Source organism: Elaeis guineensis, chromosome 15 (assembly GCF_000442705.2).
Source record: "Elaeis guineensis isolate ETL-2024a chromosome 15, EG11, whole genome shotgun sequence".
Taxonomy (NCBI): Eukaryota; Viridiplantae; Streptophyta; class Magnoliopsida; order Arecales; family Arecaceae; genus Elaeis; species Elaeis guineensis.
In genome coordinates, this window is record NC_026007.2 from 66,913,970 (window position 1) to 66,928,352 (window position 14,383).

Sequence of the window (14,383 nt, forward strand, 5' to 3'; positions counted from 1 at the left end):
CTTTGATCTTCATTATTCTATATCTAAATTTTAAATTGAAGCTCCTTATCCTTGGATGTATCATTTTGTTTATTATATTTTAAACCAAACTAAGCTTGGGCTTTTCAAAACCAGTATATCATGGTACAATAGGGGCACTATTAATTAGTCAGACCAATAATTCTGAGTTTCTAATACTTTATTCAACTTCTCCTGTTCCCCCTACTGAACCCATCACATAGTGGATTCCCTTCAGAATAGGTGCATGCCAGCCGACTCCCAAAAATCAACTCCAACAAGATTCTGTCCCTTATCCTCACTAGCAGTGCCTTGAATTGGTGCTGCACTCCACCCAAAGCATTCTTAGTCTTCAAGTCATCAAAATAACCTAAAAATTCCAGTAATCCATTTTACAATTGACATGCTTTGCCACAAGGAAACACCTAGGAACTCTCAATCCAACACATGCAACCCAAAACCTGCCCTCTTAGATTTAACTATCCCCCAACTTCCATACCCTAATGAAAGCAGGCAGCCAAATCTATGTGAGCTACCCCAATCTCCATACAAAATGTTAAGATAAACCTGAGTCACAAGAAAAAAGAAAGATGCTGTGGTCCATCACTCATCATTAATCTCCCAAGAAAGCTGAAATGGACCTCACCATATAACAACTTTCTTCTGCACCCCCTGCTTAGTTCATGCACCCAATTCCCCTATATATACCTTCCCCTTTCCTCAGCACCATCACCACCTCCAAATCCAATTCAAAAATAACAACACTCCTCTCCTCCTCCAATGGCTTCCTTCCTTTCAAACAAAATAGCTCCTTTTCTTCTCCTACTCTTAGTTAGCTCTGCAAATAAATGTTCTGGGTCCAGAAAGCTAGCTTCTCTATACCAATCACCTCCAAACCCTCTCACATACCACAAAGGTGTCCTACTCCAAGGGGACATCCCCATCTCTATACTTTGGTATGGGAATTTCACCCCAGCCCAGAAGTCCATCATCTCAGACTTCCTCCTCTCCCTCACTCCCCAACCACACCAAAAGCTACCCTCCACATCCACCACACCCTCTGTTTCTAAATGGTGGAACGCCATCGATAGCCTACTGCACAAAGTTGGAAAGAAGAAGACACAAATATCCTTGGCCAACCAAATCTCCGACGAGCACTGTTCCATCGGCAAACTACTCCAGAGGTCTCAGCTACCCGAGCTGGCTTCGAAGGCCAACCCCACCAAAGCTGGGGTGGTACTAGTCCTCACAGCGGAGGACGTCGCGGTGGAGGGCTTCTGCATGAGCTCTTGCGGGTCTCATGGCGCGCTCGCCGGCGCCGGCGCCGGCGCGGCCTACATTTGGGTGGGGAACTCAGCAAGCCAGTGCCCCGGCCAGTGCGCGTGGCCTTTCCACCAGCCGGTGTACGGGCCGCAGGGGCCGCCCCTCGTGGCCCCAAACGGCGACGTTGGGGCTGATGGCATGGTCATCAACCTTGCCACGTTGTTGGCCGGGACGGTCACCAACCCGTTCGGGGACGGGTACTTCCAAGGGGACGCCGGGGCGCCGGTCGAGGTCGGGGCGGCGTGCCGAGGGGTATATGGGAAGGGGGCTTACCCGGGCTACGCCGGAGAGCTGCTGGTGGATGCCGGCACCGGGGGTTGCTACAACGTGGAGGGGGTGAATGGGAGGAAGTTTTGGTTCCGGCGATGTTGGACCCTGCCACCTCTTCTTGCTCTCCTATTGTATGAATGTCTGGAAATGGAGGAGGATTGGGAGTGGTTTCCTTGTAAATGGTTGCATTTAATTAATAAACAATTTAGTAGATTTTTGATTAATCTGTGAATGGAATGATGAGAAGAAAGGAATTTCCAGGTGCTCGGAGTGGAATAATAATAATGGTAGGCATTCCGTTGTGTGGATAGAATTTTGAAGTGTTGATTTCTCTTCAATTCAAAAACAAATATCAGGTAAGTTTGTCAAAGGTTTCAAAAGATTTCAGATGGTGAAGAATATAAAAATGTGAAACCGCAAAATGTGTGTTTTCTAATATATTTTTAAAGAATTTAGTTAGAAATATGTATGGAAGAGAAAGGAATAATAAATGATACAACAACATATGATCATTAATTTGTAACATATAAAAATTTTTAAATTAGCAACAACCTTATATAACTGCAGTGGAAACTATAGCTATATGCAATCACTCTGTAAGATAGTGGAATCCTACTTCTTATACAATATTCCCCCCCTTTTTTTTTTTTGTATATTCTTTCAAATAACCGTCTATTTAATAACTTATTTAATATGACTGTGCTGTGATAATTTTTGTATCCCCAAATGGTTGACCAAATTTTAGCAATAATTGTAACTAAAATTTAATATCTGGTATTAAAGGCATCATTCTCTATTATCAGAGTCTGTTTTGAACCAGCAAAGAAACCATAGCCAAGCTATGGTCCAAACCCATCCAAATTCTTCCAAGGCCTTGAGCAAGTCCTTTGAGCTCCACTCCATTGTCTTTCTATGATTCCATTTGCCTCTGGACATAAAACAAGAATGACAAGAATGACAAAGGCAGAAACTCTGAACCAGCAGTCTTTATATAAAGAAAAGTCAATAGAATTATCAACAAGTGGAAATTTTTAGGAGGAAAAATTAGAATTGAAGAGCTTTTATTTGTCAAGCAGAATGAACAAGCAAAAGAAAGCACAAGATTTTATGAAATCCAATGGATCAGAAAGTTCACTCAAACACTACCAGAAGATCCCATTGATTCAAGAAAAACAAGTAACCATCCATCAAGACCTACACTTCATGGAAGCTTTCTCAAAAAGCTTGAAATTTTTGCATTACCAAGAAAAAGAACACTTGAAATTTTTGATTTTGGTCTCATCATTGCGTCAACAAAACTCCTCTTACAAACCAATCAACGAGGCCAAAGATTAAAATTAAAGATGGTAACCATGGACACGAGTTGCTCGAGCTGCCGCAGGTCTGACCCACAGCCATTTTGGTCAGGTGTCAAACAACCGAGGTTGGATTACACTGGATCCCGACCAGCAATATTATTACATCTTCTCGCTAGAATGCATTATTGAGTTTTCACTATAACCCAAAAAAAAAAAAAAAAGGATTAATGCATGAAAGTTACGGCATAGCAATTATTTGCTGAGTTGCTTCATTTACTTCTTCTTCAGTGTAAGATGTAAAACTTTTTTCTCTCAGACATTGTGACTTTTCTCAAAAAAAAAAAAAAAAATGGAGTGAGTTGTAACATTACTCATGTTTTAAATTTTTATTTCTTTCTTACTTTTATTTATTATTTTTTTCTCATGTGTATTGCATATGTCCTTTCCTTGTTCTCATTCATGAAGCCTGGTCTTGAACCACTCAAAATCTTTTGTGCATTTGATTTATCCATGGCTCCTAAGGTACTTTTGGCAAATAATTAGCATTCTTTTAATTGTCTCTAAATCAGATAGAAGCATAGGTTCAATATATTTAAACAAAAGAGAAGGGTGCAACAGGGCCGAGCTTGAGGAACTAAGGAGGTCATCGGGTTGCTTTTATATAAGCTGGAGTTCTGGAGGGTCCTCAGAATTCCCGGCAGATTAAGTGGCGACTGGTGAGGGTGGCTTTTTTTTTTTTTTTGGTAGAAAAAGGGGGAATCTTCATTGCCAAAAGGAAAGAGTTATTACAGAGGATTACAAAATCAACAGCCTACTGATAGCAAAACAGAGGCTGTACAAACCAAAACATTGAATGAAAGATACGTCAAAAAACCATAACTATTGGTGGCCCATAAGATTACATCAAGATACCAGAGATTGCTGAAGGTGAGGGAGCCTTCTCTCCATGGTTCTCTACCACACAAAAAGGTGGGTCCACATGGATGCTTGAGGGGTGTTTGGTTAGGGCGAGTTAGGGTCTAGAATCGAAATAAGAATAGATACCTCCATTCTAACCATTTGATTGGAAGGAGTTCTATTCCGATTCTGATTCTAGGATGGAATAGAAATGATCTATCTATTTAAAACTCAATCCATTTTATCCTTTTCTAAGAATTCAAATTTTTATTCCTATTTCGATTATGATTCTGATTTTAGTAATGAACCAAACGTTTGAGAGATTTGGCCATTTCAATTCTGATTCTAATATCCTCTTGAATTTCATCTGGACCATGTATAGACCAATCAGAGGGCCGTAACCTAAATGATAACAAATAGTCGGGAGCAGAAATCTGCACTCATTATAAGATATTATAAAAAGTTTTTATTGAATTTTTCATCAATGTAAAGAAATCTAGTCAAAATGTTTTATTGATTACATCCTTTTTTCTGAAACATTTGCATTGGAAATATGTTCTCTAATAAACAAAATTTCTATTTCTTTTTTTTTTTTGTACACATGATTATCTACTAAGTGACCCATGCAAACAACAATTTTCAATAGTTTTAAGTGCAATGTGTAGTGAATGCTAGATGGCTATTTTAACAAGTTTATCTTTAGTGCTTAGTCATTGCACATGTTCAGATCTTCTGAAAAATCAAAATTAATATAATAATTATCAAAAATGAGCTTGAAGAGAATGTTATCTCACATGTTTAGCTTAACAATTTCCTGTCTATTAAAAAATACTCTCTTTACATCAAAAAAATAAAAGAATTCTCTCTTCCATCTCATTTTGTTTAGTTTCTCTTATAAATTGTGATTCCATATCCGCTGAACTTTGAAATTTTCATAAATACATAAAGATCTAATATTTGATACATTAAAGAGTTGTCTCGAAAAAATAAAAAGAATTTTCTATTAAAAAAAGATAATTTTGAGTTAGTGCCCATCCTAAGGCTTGTAATAGTTCATCACCGATTTAACTATCATGGACAAGAATGTTTTTGCATGATATAAAAAAAGAATAAATCTAGACCTCCGGTGCTAATAGCACTTATCAAGATTTCATCTTTTCACTATTTCCATAATATTATGATGATGAGCAAACTCAGCACCAAAGGGATGTAAAATTCCTTCCTCAAGCATTCCCACCATCGGTATTTGTAGTAGTTGTGGTTGGTTGTTGAGAAGCTTGTGAATCTGAAATATTCATCAAATAAAATATTTAAAATTAGACAAATAATTTTTTTATAAATATAATAAAATAATAATTCTTTATCTACCTAAGTAATGCTATGTAACAAATAAACCAAAATAAAATTTATGCATTAATATTATAGAATGTCATCAGTTATTGCACATTATAATAGATTGTAGAATATAAAGGTTGGAAAAATTATGAAATAATATATTTATTGATAATTTAAGTATTTATGATCAAAATCACAGCACAAACTATTTGCATTCATAATCAAAACATTTAGTTAAAGTTAGTAACACTAAATATATATTCAAGTCATTCCTCCACCAGGAAAACAATCTCATATTTAGAGCATAATAATAAAAAGAAATATAAAATATAAAAATACAAGAACATATTATTAAGTGGTATCTATAATATCTATGTCCTTAATCTTCTCTTAGCAATTTTCTTAAATAATTATATTTTTATCCATTCCTCTCTTTTTAATTATCATAAACAAGAACAACTAATCTAGTTTTTAGGAGAATCAACAGCAAGTTAATAATTATTTTTTATGTAAAAGATTTGCTAATCTATTTACAGAATCCTCTTGTTCATGCTTCATACTCAAACTCATTAAAATAAGACAACCAGCAAATTACCTCGATCAAATGGTGTAGTTTAAATTTGTTAAAGAATAAACGATTCCAAATTTGAACAAATATGTCCAACTTTTTTCACTATTCTCAAACCAAATCCCCCTTTCCTCCTTAAACAACACTCTTGGGGAAGAAAAAGAAAGAAAAGTTAGTATGACATTTTCACATCAAATATTCGGCCAGAGTGTGTATTAGGAAGTTAAAAACTACAAATACAAATCAAAGTAATGACAACCTATGAAAAGGTTGGAAAACTAGAATATAAATCTATATATGTCTGGTTTAATTAGTTTTGCTGCATCGGGTTACCATTAGAATCAATAAGGATTTTAAATTTCAGAAATTTTAGACTATCATTGCTTAAAATTAGTAATCATAATCTTATAAAGATATATTGGCCATAAAAAAGAAAAGAAAAACAACCAAGAACGATAACTTACACACTAAATTCTAAACGTACATGAAACATAATTATCTGATTGTAGAAACATAATTTAATTGATAATTTTGTAAAAATAAGTATAAGGAGATATTGAGAGTAAGACAGAAAAAAATTAATGATAAATGACTATGAGTATGTAGAATAGGATGTGAAATCTAAATCTAAAAGGTAATCAATTGTCAAGCAACAACTCTTCCAGAAGTCTTCAATATTTGACTATTTGTCTATTATTAGAAAATGTCATCTATTAGAGAAATTAAAGCTACTTCTTTGTATACAACTAATTGCATTTAATTAACCAAGTATGCGTGTATATTGGCATCCTTACTTTCCAGCATGGATAAGTGTCACAGTAGTTAGTATCTCATTTTTATCCACAATATAATTTAAAGTGAAATAGTCAAATAAATTGAGAAGCTACACTAATAATAAATAACAAACTCAAGCACATTTACTTCATGTGCTAATTAATTTCAGCTAACAGGGGCCAATGTTTGATTTTAAATCTATTGATTAAAACATAAACAAAAGTTATCCATCTTGATTGATTTAATATAAATGAAGAACACCATATCATTATGTTTTTAAATCTTTGGATTAGCATTAGATGATAAGAATCTAGATATGAGAATTTACATCTTGTACTAAAAAAGATTTTGCCGATTTCATCATAGATACAAGTTCCAATTACTTGGTTTGACTTTATATAGCACATATCCCTGCATTTGTTCTTATCAAAGGTCCATAATTTTTATTGTTGTATTTCCATTCTTTGTAAAGAAAAATTGTTCAGATTTTAATTTCATGTAAAGAAAACTCTTAGAATTATAAAAGAAAATGGTATAAAAAAGAGTTCTTGTTCATTGAGATCTTAAGGCATGTTTATCATACCATCTCACTTCAAAGGTGTCAAAGAATAAGCCATGAAAATCTCTGCCTAATTTGAAATGTATTACAACATTATACAGGAGCACTTGTCTTGCAAATGCTATTGGGCTTGTCCTATATGAATCAAATTATGCCTTCAAATCTACAAGTATTATAATGTTTAGAAATAAGCTAGTCCATCACATGGTCTTTACCCTCTGGCCAAAAATTCAAGCCTAGGCATGGCTTCTAGCAACCTGAGTTAACCCAATCTAATTAAGTAAACTCATTGACATCAAAACCTTCTCAGTATGCCTGCCCATGGATGATTTATAAGCACCAGAAAAACCTTGAGTGAAAATATTAAAATATGCAGCAATTGATGTTGTATATAAATGTAGAAAGTTAAAAGGTTTAGAAGAAGTTACCTATGGTGTTTGGGGGTTGCCTTACATGTGGAGGGGGTTGGAGCTGGAAGGTATAAGGCTGTGAGGATGGAGGAGAGATGGATCCCTCAATGGGTACCATAGGATATTGCATATATGGTGGGCGTGGACTTTGTGGTGTTGATGAAAACTTGCCCTTGGGGTCATCATTGGGTACCTCATGTGGGGATAATGATATGGCACACCTAAAGTCGATGATGAAGAAGAACCATACAATTGAGGGTAGTATTGTGGTGTCATCTGAGGATTGTACATAGCCTGTTCACACATTTTATAATCAAAACTAATGTTAGTACACAAAAGCATAAATAATAAGGGATCACTATTTTTTGTCTGAATAATAACTTCCATGCATCCTCATTCTTTAACACAAAAGCATTTTAACAGATCCACTTTCTCATGACAAAGATTTTGTTGCACTGAGAAATTAATACTTAATGTCTATGTCTTATTGCAAATTGACCATTGTAATCCAAAGAAATTGTCATGCAAATATGTGCAATACTAGTAATTGAAAAAACTACTGCCATATTGAAAATACAAATGCAGTAGAGATGTTCAAAAATGAAAAAAGAATGATTATTTACTGCAGTATTATGATCAAATAATTTGTTTATATAGCAAAGAAGACAAAATTATATCAAGTTAACAATTAAGAACCGTGGCCTGAAAAATTTAAAAAAATGTTAAACTAGGAAACAAGTCTCCCAAACCACTCATGAAACTTTTTCTTTTCCTGATTGGGATGGGGAGATGGGTAGTGAAAGATACCTCCAACCTCTCAAACTCTAGTGAACTCCACTATCTAATGTGACCAAAAGAGACTTAGTAATTTGGCACTATAGTATGAGACTGGTTAGCATGAAAAGATGCATAAGAAAAAGCACTGACCTGTTGGTATCCGTAATCAGCTGGGTAGGTCAAGTACCTGCAAAGTAAACACAATCAATGCATAAGAAAAGATGCATTCATAAAAAGGGAAGAGCAAGCATGGAAGTCAGTTTTAGGCCTGCATGACCCAATTGGCCTCAAGACTAGACAATAAACAAGCAATCTATGATCAAGAACCTCAATTTGCATCTACAATGGGAACCCATGGATGCACCGCATGAGATTGCACCCATTGACCTAGCCGAGACCGATCGATCGGCACAAATCAAGCCGACCTAAATGAACAGTATGGGTCCCTTTGGATGCATGATCTGAGGCAAGCAACCATATTGGAACGTAGCGGGAGCCATTTATTTGGTCCCTCCATCTCCATGATGTATCTTGTAGAGAGGGACCACTGGGTTGAATGCTGTGGCATAGCTCCCACTAATCCATTAAATGGCCTCTCTCTCCTTGTGTCCCATGCACAGAAAAAGGATGGGCCCATCCTTTGGAGTAGATACCAGATACCAAAAGTTTAGGGATACTCACCCAAAATGAGTAGGGTAGAGGACTGGAGGAGCAGGTGGCATTTGGGTTGGCAACCTGCCATATGATGGGCCCACAGCCTGAGATGGGCCCTGATAAGGGCTCCCTTGACTCCTCCCTGTAGAACAAAATTTCCATGAATTCAAAAGCCACTAAAAGAAGATCTAATAAATAATAAGTCTATAAAGACCCACATCTGTTTATTTAAAACAAACAAAAAAAAAAAAAAAGAAAATTTGATTTGTGCCTGTCAACTATTGTAGTTGACCTAGCTTTTGGCTAAATTGAGCTGTGCTCATTTGATTTTCTCCTTGTAGCTAGTTTATGTGCATTTCCTAGGCTCCAAGATTGACTTAGCTTTCACACGAAATTGACTTACTTAAGCATAAAGCATGTAATTCATATATCGGCAACTAATAATGGCCTAGCATCAATAAATACAAATCTTTAAATATTGATCAAATGGTTGCTATCAAAGAAAATATAAAATATCATGTACATATTTGAAACCCTAAACTTGCAATTGTATTTAATAATTATAATACGATAATGGAGAAGCTAAATGGCATTCTTGTTTCGTTGTAACCCACTTTCTTTGACCCACAAAGGCAACCATCCAATAGTTTTTTTAAATAGATAACGTTATCGATTTGTATAAGTTAACCTCAATATGATAATCATCATTAGCTGGCTAAAGAAACAGATAATCACTAAAAGAAATGGTGACATTATTAATGTCTGCATTGCATTGTTAATGTCCACAAATATAATCACGTAATTATCATCTCTGATTCCACCCCCCAAGCTTGCTTCAAGCTCATGTGGCCAAATGAGTCCAACTCAACAAGCCAATCCTATGGGCTGTAACCCTACTTTTTAGGTAGCTGTTGGGGCCCACCAATGTCTCATCGTTCTCGGCCTTTTTTAGATCATCACACGATCATTTCATGTAATCTTATTTATTTATTTATTTATTTTTGCCCTCTATATCATAATAATATCAATGTACTACTTTTATAAAATAAGTTTATATATATATATTTTAAAGGTAGAGTACCTCGAGGGGGATATGGGCGAGGCCGGCCCATGGCAGCGATGTTGCAGTTGGCTCGCCGTCCGTCGATGACCGGGTTGGGATCCGCCACGGACCGCCTGGCCGAGTCCGGGTCACGAAACGTCACCTGCCCGTAGCCATTTATAGACCCTCTTCCAATGTCAGCAAAAACCGCTATGGAAACACACACCAAAAACAACAACCTCACCAAAGTCCATTTATTTCTTGTCTCCTCCATTTAGGGACATCGACCATGTTTCATTCCTAAGATTAACAAATTTTTCCTCACTCAATCTAGGAACTTGTTGATCATAGATGTTCTTTACATGAAAAAGAAAAAAAAAAGCCCATAAGGTGGGACTAAATCTCACCTTCTTGGATAATCTTGTTTTCTCAAAGGTTACTAGAGAGAGAGAGAGAGAGCATAATAGTTGACAAATACCTAGGATGATATTGGATATTCTAAGAGGAGATGGAGGCAATAACTCTATAGTTTTGGTTCTCTTCAGCCATGAAAAAGAGAGAAATCTAGGAAAAGATGCATCGGCTTGTAAACTATTGTACAAGAGAGGAAAAAAAAAAACAGTTGAGAGCCAATAGTTTTAGATAGATCATGATGAAATTAGTGAGGAGATGGGGGGGGGAGAGAGAGAGCTCACAAAGCCATAGCCTTTGGACCGGCCGGTGTTCTTGTCGGTTATGACGACAGCCTCGAGGATCTCGCCAAACTGCTCGAAGTATCGCCGTAGCTCTTCGGTCGGCGTTTCCCATGCCAAACCCCCCACGAAGACCTTGGTCAAGGTTGTGTCCCCAAACCTCGATCTATAGCTAGATGGACTAGAACTAGATGGACTAGAAGAAGCCATGGATACCCAATAGTAGTATGATCTATAGGAAGATAACAATCCTCTCTCTCTCTCTCTCTCTATTATATCTCTCTCACAGGACACAAGGAGAGCTAGCTAGCTAGTTTGTAAGCCCTGTGATCTTTCTTCTCTTCTTGGGGTGGTCTTCTCTTCCTCTTCTTTGGTGGCCTCTCCACCTTCCATGACCTGGCCTCGAGGCTTGTGGGAGAGAACAAGAGAGGGGGGGGAGGGGGGTGGAGAGAGAGAAATAGAGAGGAATCTAGCAAGGCTGGGATGGGGATCCGACAGGTGCAAAGGGGCTCCTCGCTGTATGAGGGGTTGGGGTATCGAATGACAGCTGCATGACCCCTCCTGGGCTTTCTCACCTCACCACTTGGTCTTTTCTGCCCTCCCCATTGCCCTCTCTCTCTCTCTCCACCAATTAATATACAAACCCCTCAAAGTCTCTCTCTCTCTCTCCTCTCTCTCTCTCTCAAACTCACAAATTTCCCTTAGCCAATGATCCATAGGATATTTTATACACAAAGAAACAAAGCATGTTAACCTATTGTGTCTTGTAGCCAAGGAGGGGATTAAAAGATGCGGGGCAAATCCTTTTTGCTAATGACCCATCTGTTCAGCAAGCGAGCCAGATAGATGGAATTAGGATATGAATCATCCGTAGCAAGTCAGCAGAATGGGGGCCACTTGGGTGTCAATCAATACATTATTTGCTTGGTTGAGCTCAATGGTCATTATCATGCCCCTCTAAAAACTTCGTAAGCACTATTTTCCTTAACAAGCAATTGATTGTATGATGTTCTCAAAGGTTGACATACGTTCGAACGTAGATAATCTACCATTCATTTTCCTTGGGTTAGTCATCATGTAATTAGGGCAAGAGGTGATTGACTCACAATTTATAGAGAAAGAGGATGGAAAAAGATCGATCTCATGCCAGCATTAGAGCATTTGGGATAAAATAATTGATCTAAAATCTTTTAGGGGCATGAGGTTGGTTTAATGTGATTAATAAAAGAGATTTTCTAAAAAGCAAGATGGTGGCAAGCCAACTCATACTTTTTTTTTTTTTAAATAAAACAACTCATATTTTGTTGATAAATCAAATGAAACACTATTAGAATTTCATAGTGGCCAAAAAATATCAAAAGAATTAAAGCCTGACATTTTGAAACAAAATATCGAATAAGCGTTAATGATTATATCCCGACATTTGAAATATAAGAAATTTATTGCTTTTGATAGTATTAATTGTACACGAATCTTTTTGGTATTTATTGAACGTCGTTATTGCATTTCTAGCATTTTAAGCATCGATAAAGCCATTTATGCACCTTATTTTAGTATTAACTAACTTTTGCAGCATTAAAAATATTGTGATAGTATTTCTTTGCATTTTCAGGTATATGGAAAGTCATTTGTAGCAATTATCCTTTTAAAAATTGATTAATTTTTATGTGGTATTCAAAAATGCCAACACTATAATATTTTAGATGGCATTTAAAACTAGCATAATGAAGTGATTTAGCCAGCATTAAAAATTACCAAAAAATATGTAATTTGATAGTTAATTAGTTAATTGGACTTGTCCATCTATAGAGACATTTAAAACCATCAAGAATGTGCATGGTGCAGCTAGTTATATATCTACCAGTTCTTCACTCTTTTCTTGTTTCAAGGGCTTTTTAACCTGTTCAGATACGATGTAAAGTATATATAATTTGCATTATACACATATTTCTAATACTTTGTTGATATCCATAAGGGAAAAGATAAAGTTGAAAATTATTAATCCAAAGATAATCTATATGTTCATATAGCTAAATGTACTAAATAACATCCAAAAATAAATTCATTCCTAATGACTATAATAGAGAAGTTTTTATTCTAAATAAAACACCATTTCTATATCAAATTCTAAAACAAAAACATTTGTATTTAGTGTTCACCATAATTGCAAAGAAAAGGGTCTTGCTTGAGTCAACTCTTAGCAAGTGCTGCCTGCACAAATAATAGAATATATAATCAATATATAATAAAAAATATGCTAATTATAAGCCAAATATATAATAAATATATACATAGCTTATGTGATTGATGTAATACATATATATAGGTTAAGAGGCTATTCATCAAAAAAGAAAAAAAAGGGGTGGGGGGGTTTTAAAAGGTTGGGTTATGGATATCTCATAGCATACATCTATAATTTTTTTAGTCAATCTTGAAACCCTATTAGAAGCTCTTGAGATATATATATTTATGTCTAAGCATATCCTTTCCTATCATTATGAATGAATTTTTTTTTTATAAAAACAGGAGATTTCCCACCTAGAGTTTTATATTAAAAGATATAAATATTAATTACATGGGATAAAGATCTAAGAAAAGAAAAAAAATGAAAGCCGTCCATTACGAAAGGAGGCCATTAAAAAAAAGGATAATGAGGCCCCTCAGCTTCTAAAAAAAACTCAAGAAGAAAAGACTGTGTCAATACTTATGTATTGAAATATAGAACACTACAATCCTTATGTTCGGCAATTTCTTTTCCCATCAGTTTTTTTCAAAGTTTTTATCATTTCTATAAATCTTTTGCTTTGTCCTGATAGCACTATGTCCAGCTTTCAAAGAGAAAAATGCATCTATGATAAATACTATTCACAAAAAGAGTTTCAAATTGAAAGATTCTTTTGTTTCCCTCTTTTCAGATCGTTCAGAAAATCACAATGATCAAATGATCCCATGCATCTTTTTCCAATCCATCTATTAGCTTGTTTCTCCATGAGTTCCATAAACTGTCGATAGAAATAGGAATTGGGAAACTTTTATTTTTTGAGCTATCTTCTACCAAATGAATGTAGAGAAGTTATAAGAGGAGCAAATGATCAATCTTTTTCTCTTTAGTGCTGCACAGTGGATAGAAAGCTGGCCTTTTATCTTCTCTTTTTTAATTTTTTTTTCGACTGAATCTTGTTATTAAAAGCTAGCCATGTAAAAATCTTTGTTTTTTCTGACAATCTAATTTTCCATATATCGATAGCCCATCTATTCCAGACCAAACTCCTCCATTGCTTAAAAACAAGTAATATTTTTTTACTAAAAAAAAATTTCTTTACTCCATTTCCATTCCACTTTATCCTGCTTTGTTGTAAGGGTTATTTCTATGAGGTGAAAGCATTGATTCAAGTGGTTCATCACAATTCAAATACAATACTTGTCTAAAGTGATTTCTTATCTCTTGAGTACCCAAAAATTAGCTTTGCTTTACGAGAGAGGGTAAATAGGTGTGGATAAACATCTTCAAATAGTGCTACTCCAAACCAAGAATTAGACCAGAGTAGTATATGTTGTCTATTTTGTGACTGTGAAATGCACACTTTATCTAAAAAATGTAGAGACTTTGTCCATACAGTTGGCATTTATCTAAGAAACTTTTGTTCTCATGGTTATGCAATTTATTGATGCTTTTAACTTTGTTCATGTTTATTTGAGATCTCCATGGCAGATATAGTCAAAAGAAAAATGCTACAACTTAAAATATATTGTACAGAATTAACAAATTTCAACCATTCCAAGTGAA

At 35.5% G+C, this 14,383-nt stretch overlaps 2 protein-coding genes across 2 annotated transcripts; one reads left to right on the forward strand and one right to left on the reverse strand.

Moving 5' to 3' along the window:
• Positions 1-675: 675 nt before the first annotated feature.
• LOC105058431 (protein PHOSPHATE-INDUCED 1) lies at positions 676-1,856 on the forward strand. The gene is given in 2 exon segments (XM_010941367.4): positions 676-1,672; positions 1,675-1,856. Coding segments are annotated over 2 exon segments (948 nt in total). The 5' UTR covers positions 676-777; the 3' UTR covers positions 1,728-1,856.
• A 2,842-nt stretch (positions 1,857-4,698) lies between these two features.
• On the reverse strand, positions 4,699-11,244 carry LOC105058430 (uncharacterized). The gene is given in 7 exon segments (XM_073249257.1): positions 4,699-5,070; positions 7,450-7,599; positions 7,602-7,725; positions 8,359-8,395; positions 8,890-9,004; positions 9,944-10,067; positions 10,600-11,244. Coding segments are annotated over 7 exon segments (819 nt in total). The 5' UTR covers positions 10,807-11,244; the 3' UTR covers positions 4,699-5,008.
• Between the last annotated feature and the right edge of the window lie 3,139 nt (positions 11,245-14,383).